Source organism: Ptychodera flava, chromosome 5 (assembly GCF_041260155.1).
Source record: "Ptychodera flava strain L36383 chromosome 5, AS_Pfla_20210202, whole genome shotgun sequence".
Classification (NCBI taxonomy): Eukaryota; Metazoa; Hemichordata; class Enteropneusta; family Ptychoderidae; genus Ptychodera; species Ptychodera flava.
Window position 1 is genome coordinate 24,955,503 of NC_091932.1, and position 19,176 is coordinate 24,974,678.

The 19,176-nt window shown below is 40.9% G+C and overlaps 1 protein-coding gene across 1 annotated transcript; it reads left to right on the forward strand.

Moving 5' to 3' along the window:
• The first annotated feature begins 10,208 nt into the window (after window positions 1-10,208).
• LOC139133596 (calcium-activated chloride channel regulator 4-like) lies at window positions 10,209-13,497 on the forward strand. The gene is made up of 5 exons (XM_070700334.1): window positions 10,209-10,280; window positions 11,319-11,613; window positions 12,140-12,420; window positions 12,978-13,226; window positions 13,465-13,497. The coding sequence occupies exons 1-5, from the start codon at window positions 10,209-10,211 to the stop codon at window positions 13,495-13,497; spliced, it is 930 nt and encodes a 309-aa protein (XP_070556435.1).
• The last annotated feature ends 5,679 nt before the right edge of the window (window positions 13,498-19,176 follow it).

Consider the following 19,176-nt stretch of genomic DNA (forward strand, 5'->3'; position numbering starts at 1 on the left):
ACATCGTACAATATTGTAAGCTTAAACATAAACTGTAGGCTTCCATATTACCTGATGGTAATGCTTTTGTGCCATTGAATATATTGTTGTAAAGTAATCTATCGATTTTCTTCACATAGTTACTGTCTGATGGGCATTTTTAACATAATTCCGTTTCCTTTATTCTTATCTGTGGTTTACAAAGTATGAATAATAGAATCCAACATCCCCAAAGGCCTGTGATCCGATTTCTCACACTCTTTGGGGATATTTTGTCTCACACGAGCCGCAGGCGAGTGTGAGATAAAATATCCCCAACTGCCCCGGATGAGACATCCATCTGGAAAAATTAGCGATATGTTCCAAGTGGCCTATGTTCACTAGATATTTGGAAAATTCGACCGTCTTTTGGGAATCTGTCACCAACCACGTCAGCCACGTCACGGTACAATATTATCCAAAATCGTGAGAGCAGTCGTCTGCACCAGTCCGTGTTACCTCACTTTGTAGTCCGGTCCGTGTGCAACTCATCGCGCCATTGGATGACATTTTGCACGTTGAGCGAAATGCCTTTTTTATCCAATCAGAGCTCATGAAATATATAGCGCTTTCGTGTCTGCTAATTTATACACGGTATGGGACGATTTTCGAGAGTATGGGACAACAAGACCGTCGATCCGACACTCCAAGTGGCCAGGAATGCGAGAAATATAACTGACAGTCTGTTTAAGGGAATTCGAAACTAGACGATGTCAGGTGACACAAGTTGAATAGCTTAACGTTCGTCATGTAATCTATATCCCAAATAAACAACATTATGTTCTTAATCAAATGTAAAACCGCTTCACCTTAATGGAGTTTATCAACGACCAAAGATTCAGAAATGTAGAGCCCTCGAATTGATAAAGCATCTATATTCTAAAACAACCAATTACATAACAAGACAACTTGAAGAAATCGGGATGTCTTTTCCGCTGCATAATTGCAGAGAGAGAGAGAGAGAGAGAGAGAGAGAGATGCGAGAGAGAGAGAGAGAGAGAGAGAGAGAGAGAGAGAGAGAGAGAGAGAGAGAGAGAGAGAGAGAGAGAGTGAGAGAGTGAGTGAGTGAGTGTGTGGGCGTGTCTGACGTTGAATCTAAGAATGAGATTGATTGAAGAAGAACAGTGAGAGTGGGGAAGAGACTAAGGGTAGTGATACGACAAAATATTTAAAGCGATTGGAAAGTTTAGTCCTTTGACACAGAGAAAGTCAACCCCAACAGAACAGACAGAGAAAAAACCTCAAAACGAATAGAAATTAAGGGCACATACAATGACCGATCCTCAGGATGTGCACAGAATAATCTATAACTTCTGCCGCTGAGGGCGCTTTTCCTTGTACCTTGAAGTGTCTCTACAGATGTGGTGTTACATGTCAAGTGACTCAAACCATATCGGTCCTTCTATATCGTTTATGCAAGAAATTTAAGAAAACGATGGTTTTGCGTGTATACTTATAGTGCAGTAGTTTTCTGCACGGATTTTGAAACGGCATTTATTTAAAAGAACATGGTAAGTAGACACATCGCCAAATCTTAAAAAAATTACGACCTAACTTTCCAATTACCTAGCAACGAACACAAGTAAAGTCTTTGGCGCAAGCTATGAGTCCCGTTCAGAAGAAAGAAAGAGGATGACAGGGAGGTGCAAAATTCGCATTATATTCGATTATATCAAATATTGTTTGGCCGACTATACGATAGTTCTCTCAGCATATCATTTCATCGTGTTACCGATTGCCAAGAAAGTACAATCATACACTGTTAATAAATAGATGCAGATTTTTATGATATGCCATCTATTTTTGTTGTCTATATGGATAAATTAGATTTGTTCTCAGTCCTTTTGCTCTCTGTGTCAATTTGAAATATTCAGTTATTACAAGTCACCGCACAATGTGCAGAAAGGACGATGCAGAGAATATTGTGGGTGCGTGTGTATGACATATATTATTACCCATATTGTTGACATCCAGCTGAACGTGTGCTCACAGCTGACACGAAAGGTGTCCTTTATAAAGGGCATTATGGGAAGTATGTCACGTGACTCAATAAATCTCTGTCACGAGGAGTGGGACTGTGTTATCTGATGTCTGACTTCTGCACACTTAGGACCCCAAGGCACCTACTGCAGCAAATATATGTTAGAAGCAAATCCAAAGACAGTATCTGTGAATATGTTCACCCTGATACTGACATAGTAATACCAGAAACTGCACAATATGTTCGAGATATCTATGAAATTTTGGACATGAAACCTTTGTCTCAAAAAAACACACCGACAGGGCAATTACACAATAGTACTCCAGTAAAGCACTCTGTTAATAATCCTCTTTGGGGACCGACGTACTTTTTACCATAGGTTGATGTGAAATAATTATCTCCCAAGACACAAGACGGAACCATTAGCCAGGGACAGCGATGTGTTTGTTCTGCACACACTGACAAAACTAAGACGATAATAATTTTGTCCCCGAGAGCTTTAAATGAGCCCCCACAAGTGGTAGATCAGATCAGAAAAGAATTGTTGAAATTTGAGAGTCCGAGAGTCCTACTATCTGTCCCCGAGAGTCGGGGACAGATGTTCGGACCCTCAAACTTTTTCAATTCTTTTCTGATCTACCACTTGTCAGGGTTCATTTTAAAGCTCTTGGTGTAAGAAAACTTTTCACTGGCTTATTTTTTCTAAAATCGAGAATTTTACTTTTTCTCTATAGAGTCAACACAGGGATCATTGGATGGCGGCCATTTTGAATTTTAAATATCGGTAAATCTTTGGTTATTTGTTTCTATATGTTTAAGTCTTTCACTTTCGAGGTGCATACTACTTTAAGAAATGCTGCTTTGCGACCCCGACGTGCGCTATTGACAGCGTATGCGACCCCCTTGAAAATTAACATAGGGATTTCGCCATGTGATCAATAACAACACATTAAAATAAAACAATAGCACGTTGTAAAGTGAGTCAACAAATTTGATAAAGCGGCCATTGTATACTTATTTCGATAGCTATCGAGACTTGTCGAAGCTATGGTTATCAAATACTTGCGTTGTAATCCGTTACGCCATTAGCACACCTCGATGGGAAATCTTACACATTTATAGACTCATATGCTTCGGCGTTGCGACATAACTCATAAATAAATCAGAGATTTATTGTTTACATAGACAGTGTGCATGTTGGTCGCTATGCAGCTTTGCGTGTTGTATGCTATTTACACTACAGGCCATGTTTCATAAATTCTCGATAACTTGCATCAAGAAATTGGTTATCTACGATGAAATCATTTCAAATTGTAAGGATACTTTGGAAATTGACCACAGGCATCAAATCGCAATATTTTGAACGGACTAGTAAATAATTTTACAAAAGAGACGAAAATTGCGCCTGATGGTCTAAAACTCCAACCGGATGGATGGACACCCCCGGGCTTTGTATGATTTATTGCAATTTGCAGGCACTTATACAGTTTTGTTTCTACTCTAACTTAGTAGGCCTATACAACTTATTCCTGTCGACTCAAAAAGTCTTGGTTCAGATTGGCCGCAAAAATGACGTCGACTCTTTCTCTGAGGAAATTTCGGCCGAGTGGCCCTGTATTTGTCATTCTTCTGTACCTGTATGGCGCTCACGGTCTCCTCCCGAGATCCAAAATCTCGCTCCAGAATAACGGCTACACGGGAATCTTGGTCGCAATTAGCGAACACGTTGAAGAGAACGCCACTCTGGTAGAGAGACTTAAGGTAGAGTCTATCTCTTCTTTAATAGTCTTGCTAATGTTGCATGCAAATGTGAGTTGCCAGATACTTACAGTGTTAAATATTGCAGTATGCCTGGTTTTTTGCCTTTTTCTCCCGTACTTTTCCCAACTTTCACAACATAAACGTATTATCATTCAGTATTTTAGTAATATTATCGAATGATACTTTATACCACGTTAGCTGTCAAACTATATCAAGAGAGCGTTTAAGGAAGTGTTTTCAACCCGCAAAGTGCGCTAGACAAGTGTATGACCATGTACAAGTATTCCCTCCAAGCCTTGAATGTGGACATCAGATTTAGGTCCCTTTGATGAATTAACACGGAGAAGGGATGGTAAGAATAAGTCACAGTGACGCAATTTACAGGAATTAAGTCGAAAGCTGCAAAATTTCTTCTACGATGCAGTAGGAACATTTAGTCAACTTTAATAACTTTGGTAAGTTTTGCCTCATCTTATCAGAGCTTGATAAACTCCAGCGATGGCGGGAATGCATCTTCACTGTCACGCATTTGTCCTGTGCTGCAATTCAAGAGTGGTATCCCTTTAATACTGATAGCGTAGCAAGGGGCAATTTTTTATCATCAACTGGCGAGTAAACTTTATATAACTATTCTAATTGAGAGAATAGGATGTTGATTCAATCAGCAAATTTAAGCTCATCCACCTTTTCTTTGTTTGTAATTCTCTTGTTTTTATGGGTATACCATATGTACGGCGCGCCAAATGTTTCAAAAATATTTATCGATTCAGTGCAAAAATAAACTGTCTTTCTCAATTGATATAAAAATTCGGTCTCATTAGGAAGGAAATAAGTAAGAAAAGTATAATTAAAAAACAAAAGACAGAAATGTCATTTAATACTTCATTTTAATTTGAGAAAAAATCTTTAAAGCGTAATTAGGAAATAAACAATTTTCAACGATTTGAAAAAGTTATACATCCATACTTATCGACATGTCACGTATTATAGTTCGCGTAAAAGGTGCAATGAGTGCTGATTTTACAAAAAAAAAGAAAAATATGTTATACAGTGGTACGTCCACAAAATTCACAAGAAAATCACTAAAAATCACTACTACCACTCGGAAAAAATAGTACAAAAAATAAAAATGTGAACCACATACAGAAAATCATTATAAAAGAATCAGACAAAAAAGTCGTGCATACATAAAATTATTTATGTACTTAAGAAAATTAAAAAGCACTATGTCTCATAATAAACGTATTATAGATAATCAAAATATAATATGAATCACCAGCCGCTTTGACAGTAAAGAGAGAAAATCGGAGAAAAAATTCGGCAGTGATGGCTCTAGACAAAAGTGGATCTCATCTACAAAAAATAAATAAAATAAAATCGAAAAAAATAAAAAAACGCCATGAACAGAGATACAAAAAAAATGCGTGGGCCTGTGGAAAGAAAAAACAAATGAGGACTCGCTACAGCAAAAAAAAAAAAAAAAAAAGAAAAAAAGAAAAAAAAAAGAAAAAAACGAGCACTCACCACAGAAAAAAAAACAAGCCCGAAATTACAATAATTTTATTCAAAAAACTCATGGTTCACGTTTCCTTCGATCGATGAATCCCCAACAGCGGGGAATCCGATCACCACATACTCCAATGTTTGACGAAATATTAATTGAGCATTTCAGTGATAACGTGACATCTTGAATCCTAGCTCTGTTTGGCTGGGCCCTGCTCTACTTGAAACCATACTTGATGAAATGAAGTGTATCACCTAAAGAACGTCCAAGTTAACAGTGATAGTTCCAGAGAGTCAAGTTACATGTAACTGAGCCAATTTCAGACAGTCCACAGGTCGGATCACGAGCGAGACGTACAATCCATGACCCTTCATAGCAACACTGCGAACATATCGATGCCTTAGGTGCGGTATGGCAGGGAGCCCACTGTAGGCCTTCCACCGAGCCGCACTGTCATCGCCGTTTGGCCCACATGATTTCTACACAGTTTTATACGTGTGGTTCGATACATCGGGTTCAAATACCATGATAATTAACCACCTCGTTGTTTGGTAATTCCTCGTCTATCCTCAAAGATCACCCAAATCATGATAAAATGAATAGTTTTGAAGAAATCTGCCGCGTGTTGAGAGAACGTCCATCGTTTTCCGTGTTCGACAAGACGAGCAACGCAACTGTACAAGCCTTACGACTACGAGTATGGCGCGAGTGTCCGGCCCGGGGGGGGGTAACTCCCATAGATGGCTATACGGGGAGGGTCCGCGCGAAAGGGGTCGTTTTTTAGCACTGTTTGGTATCAGAAAGGGTATACTTTTCACGAGGTGTTGGTATGAGAAAGGGTCCGGTTTTAAACACAAACTGACATTTGTTAAAAAATCATGCCGTCAACACTGGAAACCCATGTATCTACATCCCAGATCTATCATCAATATTTCCGATCTGTCGGTTTAACTGTTGGTACCCCTGGTACGCAAGGCGAGTGAGTCGTATCTGTATACGTATGGTATTGTATGGTATCAGATAGCTGTGGAAACGCAGCACAGGCGCTCCTTAGCTGGGTAGTCTGCTAAGTAGATCGATTTCCGGATCGATCTATCGATCCCGTAGTCGATATGCCCGCCACTGTAACCTAAATACTCACAAGGTGTGCAATACAATCACTCAAAAAACACGCGATCCGGGTTTTCAACTGGCCGTGCGCTCGCACAAAACATTCAGAACTACACTCCCATACACCTAGTTGGATCACAAATTTAACCATCTCCTCAAAAATCACGCCGATGAATGTGTTACTCGCGTCATCTTGAAGAAATCGGCCGTGTTTTGAGACCAAGCGCAGTGAAATGTGGCCTGCAGAACGATTCTACCATATGATGTAATTTATTCCATTACTGATTGGCTAATCAACGGCTAAAACAAAGGTCATGGCAAGACGTCACTGGTGTAGTATAGTTGATCCAATCAGCAGTGGAAAAAATGACGTCATATGGTAGAATCGTTCTGCAGGCTGGATTTCTCCGCGCTTGGTCTCAAAACGCGGCTGATTTCTTCAAGATGACGCGAGTAACACATTCATCGGCGTGATTTTTGAGGAGATGGTTAAATTTGTGATCCAACTAGGTATATAGGAGTGTAGTTCTGAATGTTTTGTGCGAGCGCACGGCTAGTTGACGAATCGGATGGTGTGTTTTTTAGTGATTGTGTTGCACACCTTGTGAGTATTTAGGTTGCAGTGGCGGGCATATTGACTACGGGATCAATAGATCGATCCGAAAATCGATCTACTTAGCAGACTACCCAGCTAAGGAGCGCCTGTGAAACGCAGCTATCTGGTGGCGGGGTAGCGTGAGTTGCTATGCGGGTCAAAGGTCAACCCCGCCACTCACATAGCAACTCACGCAACCCCGCCAAGAGATGGCTGCGTTTAGACAACTAGGTATCAGAAAGGGTAGGTTTTTTTGCTCAAAACTGGTATCACAACAGTTTGGGTTTCCATGTTCGTGCGGAGCCCCCCGTACTATTAGCCATGGAGTTACCCCCCCGGGGTGTCCGGCCTTCGCAACGCCAGACACTCTCACTATACTCGCAGGGCTAGACTGGCACATGTACACGACATGTCGATCCCAATTGCAGAAATCTTTATATCCACACAGTCCAATATATGGAGCTACAATATTTGTGCAGTAGCCTATACATAGCTCTGGGTGGCAGGGCTGTGAGTTACCGGCGTTATACGGCCTGGCCGTATAACGCCGGTAACTCACAGCCTAGCCCTGCCACCCAGAGCTAATTTAAACGGAGTGTTTCAGCCCGAGTATTTTTGCCTTTGCCACACTCCGTTTAGAGGCTAAACCCACGGGATACGTGTGTGGTTCGATACATAGCGGCCGCTGCTAGCTCTGCATGGCAGCCGGCAGGGCTGTGTGTTACCGGCGTTATACGGGAGGCCGTGTCACGCCGGTAACACACAGCCCTGTCATGCAGAACGAGGCGGCTGCGCGCTGCCTGGTATGCAATTTTACTATGCATACCCACACGGCGGCCACTGTGTATTGAACCACACGTAACCGTGGGCTAGCGGCTAACCATTGTTTTGTTGGGGTTTGGGCACAGACTGTCTATGGTTTGGGAGAGGCGGCCCTACACTTCACAGCGAGGGGATCGCTGGTTGCGGGCGTGTAGGCCTACTGTACTAGTGACGGGACCGCCGGCCGCTGGCTTACCATCTCGAGTGTACATTGGAGCGAGGGGACCGCTGGCAGCACGAACCACCACGAGTGTTTTGTCAACTTTTAACCAAAACTGGTAACTGTTTAATATAGAATGCATTGGGACGTGTCGGTAACTTGGACGTCCATGAGATGATATTGAAGACTAGGAGATGAGAGTTATCGCTGAAATACCCCAAATATCTTGTCCACAACATCCGAGTGTGATAATCCAAAACCCTCTGGCATTAAACTGTAACAATCATGACGTTGACAATTCTTCAATTTTCATGTTGGGCTTTTTCTGCGGGGTGTCCCACTCGAACGGGCCTCTTTTTTTCTACTGAGTTTGTTTGTTTGGTTTTTTTTGGTAACCTCTTTTTTTTTTTTTTGTAACCTAGCTTTGTTTTTTTTTCTAAGCTGACCTCGTTTTGGTTTCTTTACAGCCTCAACGCCGGCGCGATCTCGGTCGACTTTTCAATTGTGATTCTCTTTCTTTTTTTAGGTGAGACCTGATGGTGATTCATTTTGTGTTTTGGTAGTAGTGCAAGTACTATTTGTGGTTTTGTTTTTAATCATTTCAATATTTTTTGTGTGTGAGCTTAATTTTTTTTCGTTTTTCCCTTATAATCAGCATTCATTGCACCTTTATATCAAATACACGTGTAAGTGTACGTCAATAAGTATGGGAGTGTGGTATTTCCAAATTTTTGCAAACAGTTTATCTTATCATTACGGTTTAAAGAATATTTTACAATTAAGCATTACATAACATTCTGCCCTTTTTTGCAATAATACTTTTCTCGTTTATTTTCTTCCGTAATTCCATCGAATTTTTATTCCAATCGAGTAAGATGGTTGCACGTCATCTTTATCTGTACAGACACATTCAAATATTTAATGACACATATTTTCAAATGAGTGCTATTTTTATGAAAATGTACATTAATAAAATGCAATGATATGGACGAAAGAACTTTTTTCTTTATTATTCACACACGTTTAAGACTTTTTTTTAGAAAGAAAATTTGACAGTTTATTTTTACTCTATGATGATAAATATTTTTGAAACATTGGCGCGCCGTACCATATGGGTATACTTTATGGGTATTGCAACTTTCAGCTATACGGCACCTAACGCTTTTGATAAATTTGAACAACTAAAAGAACCTACACTCCCAAATAGTTCCAATCGTGTAACTTTCCCTTTGGGCACACTGACTTTAATGGTACGTTATGGGCGGTGGGTCCAAACTATCGCGATGGGGGCATATAGGAGCTTTGTCGGATAGGGTGAGAGGTAACTAGTTCGCGGGAAGGGATAAATCAATTTTAGTGGAGGGCAGTTGAGGACAGCTTTTGCTTCCCTTTCTAAATTCATATATTTGTTTAACATACCTAAAATGTAAACTTACATGCAAAATCACCCGTTGTTCTTGAACTTGGCTTTTGACTGACCCTGAGGTGTATAAATTCTCCTCTGGGTATACTTGAGCATTACTATGTTTATTGTCCTTCATGCAACTAACTAGAAAATACGGCTAGTTTTCAATCGGGTTCGAACCCACAACATACGGCATCAGTCGCCTAGCGGAGAGGCCACAGAGAGAACCGCTCGGCTAAATCTCCACTCCCAAAAAAAAGAGTGGTTCAATAGCCGGCTAAGTTGTTACATTTTTCTGACTGAGACCGCTCCACACGTTGTAGAGTTCGTGAAGCACTCACGCACGCATGCTCACTATCACACATCGCACATACAAACTTTATCGAAGCGAAGCAACGAATGCATCGCTTTAACTGGGCGAACGATAACCTCGGGGACAATGAAATAAAGGAAATAGATATATGGACTTTGTCTCCTATGATCCTAATGAAGCATCCGTAGCGGTTTTCGTCAACGTTCTTCGCCGTCGTCTTATCCGAGAGCAAAACGCCGAAATTCAGGACAGCTAACATAGTTGTTCGTCAAAAATGATATATGCAGCGATATCTTGCGAGAAGGACTGGCCGTGTTCGCTCATATCATTCTGAGAGAAGAGGATATGGGGGGAGAGAAACGCAATGTTTTTCGCGCAAACGGACGGGCAGCTTCGTGTTTTTACCCAGCGATAAACTTGAAACCCCGGTGAGCGTGCAGGGGAGTGTAAATCTATATTTTTTAGGGGTCGCCGATCGAGACTGTGAAAAGTATGTCACGGTCGGGGAGGGACACAGTAGAAAGCTTTGCAATGCGAGGATGGCGGGCATTGGTGTTTTACTAGGACAAGATGAACGGTGGGATTTCCCATCGTGGATTGGTGAGATATATGTAAGTGACCTGGCAGACGCGAGGCCTAGTCTGAGGGTATGTAGATTAGTAGATAGCACACTATAGGTCAAGTGAGAACACAGAATACATCATGGGCTTTCGGAGGCCAGAAGTGCCCTTCATCTGATGCCCCAGAGAAATGAAAGCTCATGTTCAATGTTAATCAGTTGATCTTATCGTTCAACATAACGTCAAATATATACAAAAGCAAGGAAGAGACCCGAAACTCGATGGCCACTTCAACGGAGAAATAGTGATAGAAACACAGCCAATCCTAGAACAAAAAAATGTTGAAAATCTTCTTCCTTTTTCTCCTCCCTCAGTTTTCAATTTATGTTTTGTTTATGTTTTCAAACTATGGTAATGCACGCAGTTTTTGGGAGTTTGTAGATCTGCGAAAACTTGTCCAGCGTTCTAGTGTTTGTGTTCTGGATATTTTTTGTGAAATATGCTTTCATTTATCCAAGTAGTATAACTACTTTTATGTTTGTATTCAGCCTCGCGAGGAACACAAATTATTCCGGTCAACTTATTGATGCCACTGTTTTGTTATTGCGTTCTGCTTCAGTCTCAAGTGTTTTGTGTATTTTTAACTTATAGCCAGGACAATGAAGTGATTGTTCATTTTATAACTCTTACGTTATCATGTTCTTTTAGGCCTCTCTCCTTTTTTTATTTTCGTTGCAAACACAGTTCCCACATTCTTCACTTTATCAACGTATCCACGCAATCCCTGAAGTCACACCTGCGAAACCTGGTGATAATCGATCGCAGGATGATCGTAAACGTAGCAAAAAATTAGTTTCCCTTTGTTTACGGGGGGATCCGCTGCAGGGGACATACATACCTTGCTGCGAGTCAATAAATCAGCCGAGAGCGTTACACTAGGAAACGGTATGTTCGGCAATAAATCAGTGTGAATAATTGTTACGATCGATCCAGTATCATGTGGTTTTATGCGCAAAGCAGTGAATGGGATGTGGCACCCCCGGGGAATGCCTGTCATAGACTTCAGTATCTAATTTTAAACTTTAACAGGAACTTTTCACGAACGCCTCGGATCTCTTACACCGTGCCACACACCAGCGAGCCTATTTCGAGGAAATCACCATACTGCTGCCGAAGACATGGAGTTCCAACATTCCGAGCGTACCAGCCACATCGGAGATGTTCGACACCGCCAACTTTATCGTCACGCTGCACGAACATGTCGGCAGAGAATCGCCGTACACGAACCAATTCGGTTCGTGTGGGGATGAAGCCGAGTACACACATTTGACGGACAAATTTATTCTGGACACCGAATGGACGGTCTACAAATATGGAGACCCAGGTGAGTATCTATTGAAGCCGCTCGTATTTAAAAACACATAATTCACCTGAGTAATAATGCTGGAGAAATATAAATATAGAACTGCTCATTTTCCACAAACACCACACAAATCTACTGATAATTACTACTGGCCTTTGCGTCCATCTTGTATTTCGTACAGTAGATGAATACTATTCATAAGAAAGACAGCGTTTTTCTGTAAAGTTTCTCCAAAATAAGGATAAACATTGGAGACAGAACGGATACAGGACAGCGAGTTGGATATTTAATAAGACTGGGCGTCGAGTGAACAATCACCGATTACCATTTTGCATTTTTTGTCAAGATTATCACAAATTGTTCCAATAATAATCTCTCTCACTGTTCGTGTACTTGAGAACTTCTAGATACTTGACAATATTCAGTTACTTGCATTTACCAACGAAATCTTTGTGGCATGGAAATAGTACGACTTTTATTCTTTAGAAAACCTGAAAATGAAGCCCAGCAACTGGACATTTAGACACATATCCCCTTGTATACGCAGGTAAAGTCATCGTGCATGAGTGGGGACACCTGCGATGGGGACTCTTCGACGAGTACGCCACCAACGACAAGGAACGTTTCTACCTGGACCAGAGCAGGCGTGTGCAAGCAACGCGGTGTTCGGAGTACGTGACCGGCGAGGAATACGATTACAGGACAGGTCATCGCTGTAACCTGTACCCAGAACGAGGCCAGCTGCCGGGCAGTGATTGTCGTTTCTATCCAGCCCTTGACAACAGCCTGGCAACGGGGTCTTACATGTCCATGAGTTACTTGGAGTCGGTAATTATACTAGTTGCAGTTTTCATGCATTATATGAGTACCAGGAGCACTTAGAATATAACACTTCTTCATTAATCATTAGTTTTGTCGTATTTTTACTCCGAATTCATCCCCTGAAATATTGATTTTACGGAATATAAAGGTATGAAATCTTAATCAAGGTACAGAAAAGCTACCATGTGCTGAAGAAATAACCTAAATATCAGACTTGCGCGGGACAACTAAACTCTCTCTTTAGATTAAGCTGGATCGCGTTTACTGTGACTGAAATTATGTGTAAAGCGTTTTCTTTGTGAATTAACTTGGGTATACTCATCATAATTACATGTATCTTCTTACTCAAAAAACGACGAAGAAAAGAACAAAACGTGCGATATCGGAGTCGCTATCAAACCGAGACTAGAAAAAGGTAGCATTGAAACTTTATGTACGGAAATTTAATGTCAAGTTAGAAAGTGTTTATCATAATCTAAGTTAGAAAGTGTTAATCACAATCTTTATTTTCATACATATTTCACTTACTTATAGTACAAGTCTGATTTTATCTCCGCTCTTAGGTAGCTGACTTCTGTCACAGCGACATCCAAGGTGATCCAAGGTCATTTCATAATCCCAGGGCACCCAGTCAGCAGAACATACAGTGTTCGTACAGGAGTGCCTGGGACGTCATGCTGGAATCAGAAGACTTCAAAAATGGCAACAATCCTCCCCGACATGTGACCGACACCGTACCGACGTTTCATATCGTCAAATCGGCGCCGCTTCGCATAGTTTTATTGCTTGATGTCTCGGGCAGCATGAGTTGGGTAAGTTTTCCATAATAAAGTTTTCTCATAGAAGCATGCTAACGTGGAATGCTAAATATAATTTCACCAGCATAGGAGGCAGAGAGTGACGGGTAAATATATTTGCTTGATTACTCGTTTGTCATCATAATTTAAGATATTATTTACGACAAACACAAATAACTAAATACTGGGCCAGCAAATAGCAGAAATTATATGATTTATTATTTCATGTACAATTATTAATCATGTGCGTCAGGACGAGTGTATAGTTACGATATTTAAGGAATAACAATATCGTATCTTTAAGCCTGGCATAGGGTTGCTAATATTGTACATGTCATAATGTATTCCTAATTAATTTGATTTGAGATTGATAAAATTTTCCAGACGATAACGCTATTTTATTTCCTTTCTAAAATGTAGAACAACCGCCTTGGCATAATGAATCAGGTAGCCTCGAAGTATATACGCGCTACGGTGCCCGACGGGAACTTCGTCGGTATTGTGGAGTTCGACACGTATGCGACAACCGCGTGGGTTTGACAGAAATACGAACCACACAGGATCGTGACAACCTTGCTAACAACCTGCCTACTGTTACCCGTGGGACAACGTGCATTGGGTTGTGGTTTCATCAGAGCCGTACAGGTTAGCAATCGATCGCTCTTATCACAAACCGTAATGTAACATCAATATTTGAGCTGCAGCTAATCTATGTCTATACCAAGGATCTATTTTGTTTATTTTTTCGCAAATGTCTGGAGGTGATACTATGTCAAAGATGATCTATGCGCTGCGGTTTTGAAGATGACATTACTCACATTTTGTCAGAGGACTGTCTTCGTTTGAGATGTGAGCATGTAGTCTGGTCTATCGTTTTACGTTTACAGTATTGTTGGAATGATATCATAACATACCGAAGAAATAGTAAACCTTAAAGCAATTTGCGGGTTTCGAGGACTTCTTGCTTTCAAGACAATGCAATACAAAAATTAAAAAATCCTAACTTCCTTTCATCGCAGGTTTTAGAAAGCGGCGGACAGAGTGCAAGTGGGGGCATCATTCTCTTGATAACTGATGGTGTCGAGGATTCTGGTCTCCCGAATATCGTATCGGAAAAGCCCACGTTGATCAGCAAGGAGTGCTCGTAGACACAGTTGCTTTCAGTGACGCCGCCGATGCAAAACTGATGGCGCTGTCCGAAGACACTGGAGGTCTAGCATTCTATCACGCAGAATCGAGCGACTCTACCGGTCTGAATGACGCCCTGACGGCCACCATATCCTTGCGACTCGGTGCGAGTTCTGATGTTCCAACAGAGGTAGCTATCAGCGGTTGCGATACAGCCGTCCTTATTTTTACTTTTAATTTTTACTAAGTCTACCATTCATGCATGAGCGTACATAGGTCTTGTCATATGTGTGCTTGTGAAATCATTTTAGTGCTAGAGTACATCGTTCCAAGAATACTGCACGCACACAGTTCGCAGAAGTTGCTTTACATATCGGTTGTTCTGTTCACTAAGATTTCATTTGTATGAAGAAAGCTGTTGGATTGAATACAAATATGAATGAGCATAATTTCTGAGTCACAAAAATATCTTGTTACTGTAACAGAAAGAAAAATCTAAAAATTATCTGTGACTGTGATAATATATGATTTGGTCTATTTTCTTCGCAATAAATGAGGAATCGGGCATGCTATATAAAAAATAAGATTCCTTGGTTTCGAAGACCCCTTCTGAACTCAATGTTGAATGCTGTTTCTTCAAGTTACACACGACAAAGCAGATGGTTCCCTTCAACGGTTCTACTTTGATCGATGAAACCATCGGCAAAGACTTGAAGTTCTTCTTTCTGTGGTCAACGTCACTGGTTTCAGTGGAAGTGAGGCGGCCAAACGGTGACATCATTGACAGTAACTCGCCAGAATATCGACGAGACGACCCGAAGAAAACGATATCAGTGGAGATTAGCGGTCACGGGGAGGTAAACTTTCAGTATTTCAATAGTAGTTTTCTATCTCGAGATGAGTCGAATAATCAATGTTTTATTGGCGAGGATGAATGCAAAATTAAGCATAGCTCCCGTCACGTTTCAACAGTGGAGCAGACATCGGAATGTGTGCAAGAAACTAGCGGATGACAGTACTTTAATTTGCAATTTACATTTTGATGAAGCTTCTTCCACACCCTGGGTAAGTGATTTTAACTAAAAGATTATAAACATCAGCTATATGGTCGTCGACTTCGTCGTCGTCGTCGTCGTAATCATCATCATCATCATCATCATCATCATCATCATCATCATCATCATCATCATCATCATCATCATCATCATCAAACATTAACGTCTATATATATGTTTCTTTCCGCTTCACAGCCAGGTACTTGGATGTATGACGTCAGAGGTACTTCACAAGCGGTCGAAGTATCCATACAATCCACTGCTGTCGACAACGCTCAGCCTGTACGCGTCACGACATCTCTCAGTAATTCCTACGTCACAGAGACGCCTGCCGCGGTCAGCATCTACGCTCAGGTTGTCCAGGGATACACACCTATACTTGACGCAGTCGTCATAGCAACGGTTGAAAGACCGAGCACGCATCCACCTGTAGATGTAAATCTCCTTGACAATGGAGCAGGTACATTTCTTTCCTTTATATCAATAACAATATGTTTTAGTTGCGTTAGGCCCTGCTCACTTTATTAGGCACAGTCCGACTCCACTGGAGTGATCATGGTTTATGAGATCGTGCATCACTAGGTGTCCAACAGTAGCATCACAGTATTACAGTATATACATTGTAAACTTCCTTCGAACAGTTAAGGACAGCAACATCATCACTGATATATAACTACACTGATTTGTCTTACCGCATACAACGCAGTTGCTTCTCGCTAGGAATGTAGTGTTTTCATAAACAAAAACAACACAAAACCCAAAAAATTAACACGCTTTCATCGCGCACTTATTCATCAGGGACTGACGTCACCAAAAATGACGGGATCTACTCAGGTGTTTTCATGGATTTCGTGACAGCGACATGTCCATACTGTAGGTACAATATCAAAGTCACTGCCAGGGGTGTAAGTGGCAAAGGTCATAGGTTAGCTTCTAGAACTCACAGCAGTGTCTTGCCTATCGTACGACGTAAGTAAATGATTGTGTAAAGTCTTTGCTTCATCGTGTTCACAAGAATTGTTGCGCGCCAATAATAGTAGCCCCTTTGCCTTCATTGCCGTTTCTGACTCATTTTCTCCGTGGAAGTAATAGTAACCATGACCCACTTTTCAATGTGACCACTGTATGTGTGCGTGGAGGGTGTGTCGAGGGACTGACTAAAATACGCCTAATCACGGGCATTGTGGCCTAACTTTACAATTAGGATAAAATAAACGGTGTAACATCTATTATGTTTGATCGAGTGTCGCTAATACAAAGAGACAACTGTAATTACGGAATATGGTCAGTGTAAACGCTATATGTCAGCGTCATACATTTATGCGCAAACTGTAACTCCTTAGATCGTTTATAATGGTTGTAAGATCATGGTTCTCCTTTTAGTCAATGCGACCCACAGAATAATTTCTGTATACTGTAAAAGTAGTAATTTGAATTTCATGTGGCCATCTGCTGTTCATTAAAACTATTATTTTGCGAGGAAAAATGCCATTACTAATATATATTATATATAAATACTTTTATAAGCATTGGGAGTTTTGAAGGACTCGTCTAACACACATTCTACTTATTTAACATTCGTTTAGTGACTCCAGTTGACGCACAACCAACTACACTGATCTGGTTGGACAGTTCAATCGGGTCGTGTCTGGTGGTGTCATTCAAGCACCCCTGACGATTTCTCCGGGCGACAATCTGCCACCATCTCGAATTACCGATCTAAGAGTGGTTGGTATATCATTTGATAATCATACAATATCCCTTGCTTGGACGTCACCTGGTAACGACCTTGACAGAGGAAACAGGTACGATCATAATTTTCAAGTATGTATGTATGTATGTAGTGTATGTATGTATGTATGTATGTATGTATGTATGTATGTTATGTATGTATGTATGTATGTATGTATGTATGTATGTATGTATGTATGTATGTATGTGGGTGGGTGGGTGGGTGGGTGGGTGGGTGGGTGGGTAGGTAGGTAGGTAGGTAGGTAGGTAGGTATGTATGTATGTATGTATGTGCTTGGACGAACGTGGATGAACTCTACATTTTTTCTAGTTCTCGTTCCCTTAGAGAGCGACAAATAGAAAAGCAAGTGAACAAGCTAACAGAGACGGAAAAAAGAAAACTGCATGAATGAATGAATGAATTAATGAATGAATGAATGAACGAACACGTGAATGAATGAGAGAAGGGATTGATTGGTGAGTGAATGAATAAATGAGTTAAAGAGTCAATGATTTGAATTGTGGATGGACGAAAGATTGACTTAAAAGACGAAAAAAATGGATAAGGGATTATGGAACGGATGAATACAGTACAACGACTTTACAATTGAGCATTATCTGAATTCGGAAATGTTCAAAGCATAACCTTCAATTGACACATTTTACTTGCGTGTTTTTAAATAGCTGACGAATACGACCTACGATACGACAGGAGTTTCAGTGCCATTTCACAGAATTTCACTGCAGGTGAACAAGTTACCAACCACGACATCATGGAAGGTAATTTAACAACTCCAAAGCCCTTCGGGTCAGATGAATACACCACGGTACAGATGCCGACAGAAGACGACAACGTCACCTATTACTTCTGCATCAGAGCGATGGATGCCGCCGGAAATAAGGGCTCCCCTTCCAACGTCATTTCCGTTGCCGTTGTGCAGAGTTACCCGGATGTCCCCACGACGGAAATGCCAACTACGTCTACTGTCCCAATCGATGCAACGAGCGGGTGGGTAGAACTTACTGACCCTCCGGCCAGCCCCCTGTTGCCCATGAGCAAGGCTTTAATTGTGATTGGAGCAGCCGCTGCTGCTGTATGCGCGTTCATGGTCACCATTGCTGTCATAGGACACTTGAAGACAAGACCCAAGAGCTTTACAGAGGTCAAAGAGATATCGATAAATAGAAATCACGACGCGGAGGCTGCAGCGCCACGATGGGCTGATAGTAGAATTCATCCGCGATAAGGTGCTGGAGTGGAACCGTTGTCAAATGCCGTAACGGCCATCTAGGAATATGATCTCCTGTGGTAGTAACTTATACAGATTGACGTAGATACTAAGAGGTACAATCAATCAAGTCAATCAACCAATGTGTCTATCTATCAATCAATCACAAACAAATATAGAAAATAATAACCACTTTTTAAAATGCAAGTTTTTCAACCAAACCTACTGCTACAATGAGCTGTGTTTTCCCGATATGTTACTATTGTTTACCTTAAGGTTACACTGTGTATCATAGCATCCTCAGCAACTTTTTCTCGTAGAATGTGATAGTTTTATCATAAAATACAACAACGTAGATGGCAGCATTTTTAATCTCCGAAAATATGTTACATTGTTCACATCAAGACAAGTTCAAATCGTGTTGTGCTGTATATGAACCAGAAAACGTTTATGATTTGAATGTATACCGCTGAATACTCATTGGAAGTTTAAAGTTTACAGAAGATTGTACCAACTCCTTAAGGTTTTCACCTTTGAATAAGTGTGTTCTTCTTGCAGTGTATTGTACCATTTTTCATTCTTAAGAATGTTTTTTGCATTTTGCCATTCAAATGTTAATGATAGACATTGCCCCTGTATGAATAGATTCAGTGACATTTGATGAGGCAATGAGTAGGTCGAGGGAGATGGCAAAAGTAAGCATACGTAAATTGTATATTGATATTGGACACCCTGCCAACCTTTACAAATAAAGGAAACAGCAAACTTAAATTTGTCTATTTGCGCAAAAATGGATGTTGTAAAGACCATAGATTAATTTGA

Excerpts from the sequence above, each read along its gene's own strand:
- LOC139133596 (XM_070700334.1), top strand. The coding sequence starts at position 10,209 with ATGGCGGGCATTGGTGTTTTACTAGGACAAGATGAACGGTGGGATTTC. Across the intron at positions 11,614-12,139 it reads CTACAAATATGGAGACCCAG|GTAAAGTCATCGTGCATGAG; the intron begins GTGAGTATCTAT and ends TTGTATACGCAG. Across the intron at positions 13,227-13,464 it reads TCTCGGGCAGCATGAGTTGG|GACGAGTGTATAGTTACGAT; the intron begins GTAAGTTTTCCA and ends CATGTGCGTCAG.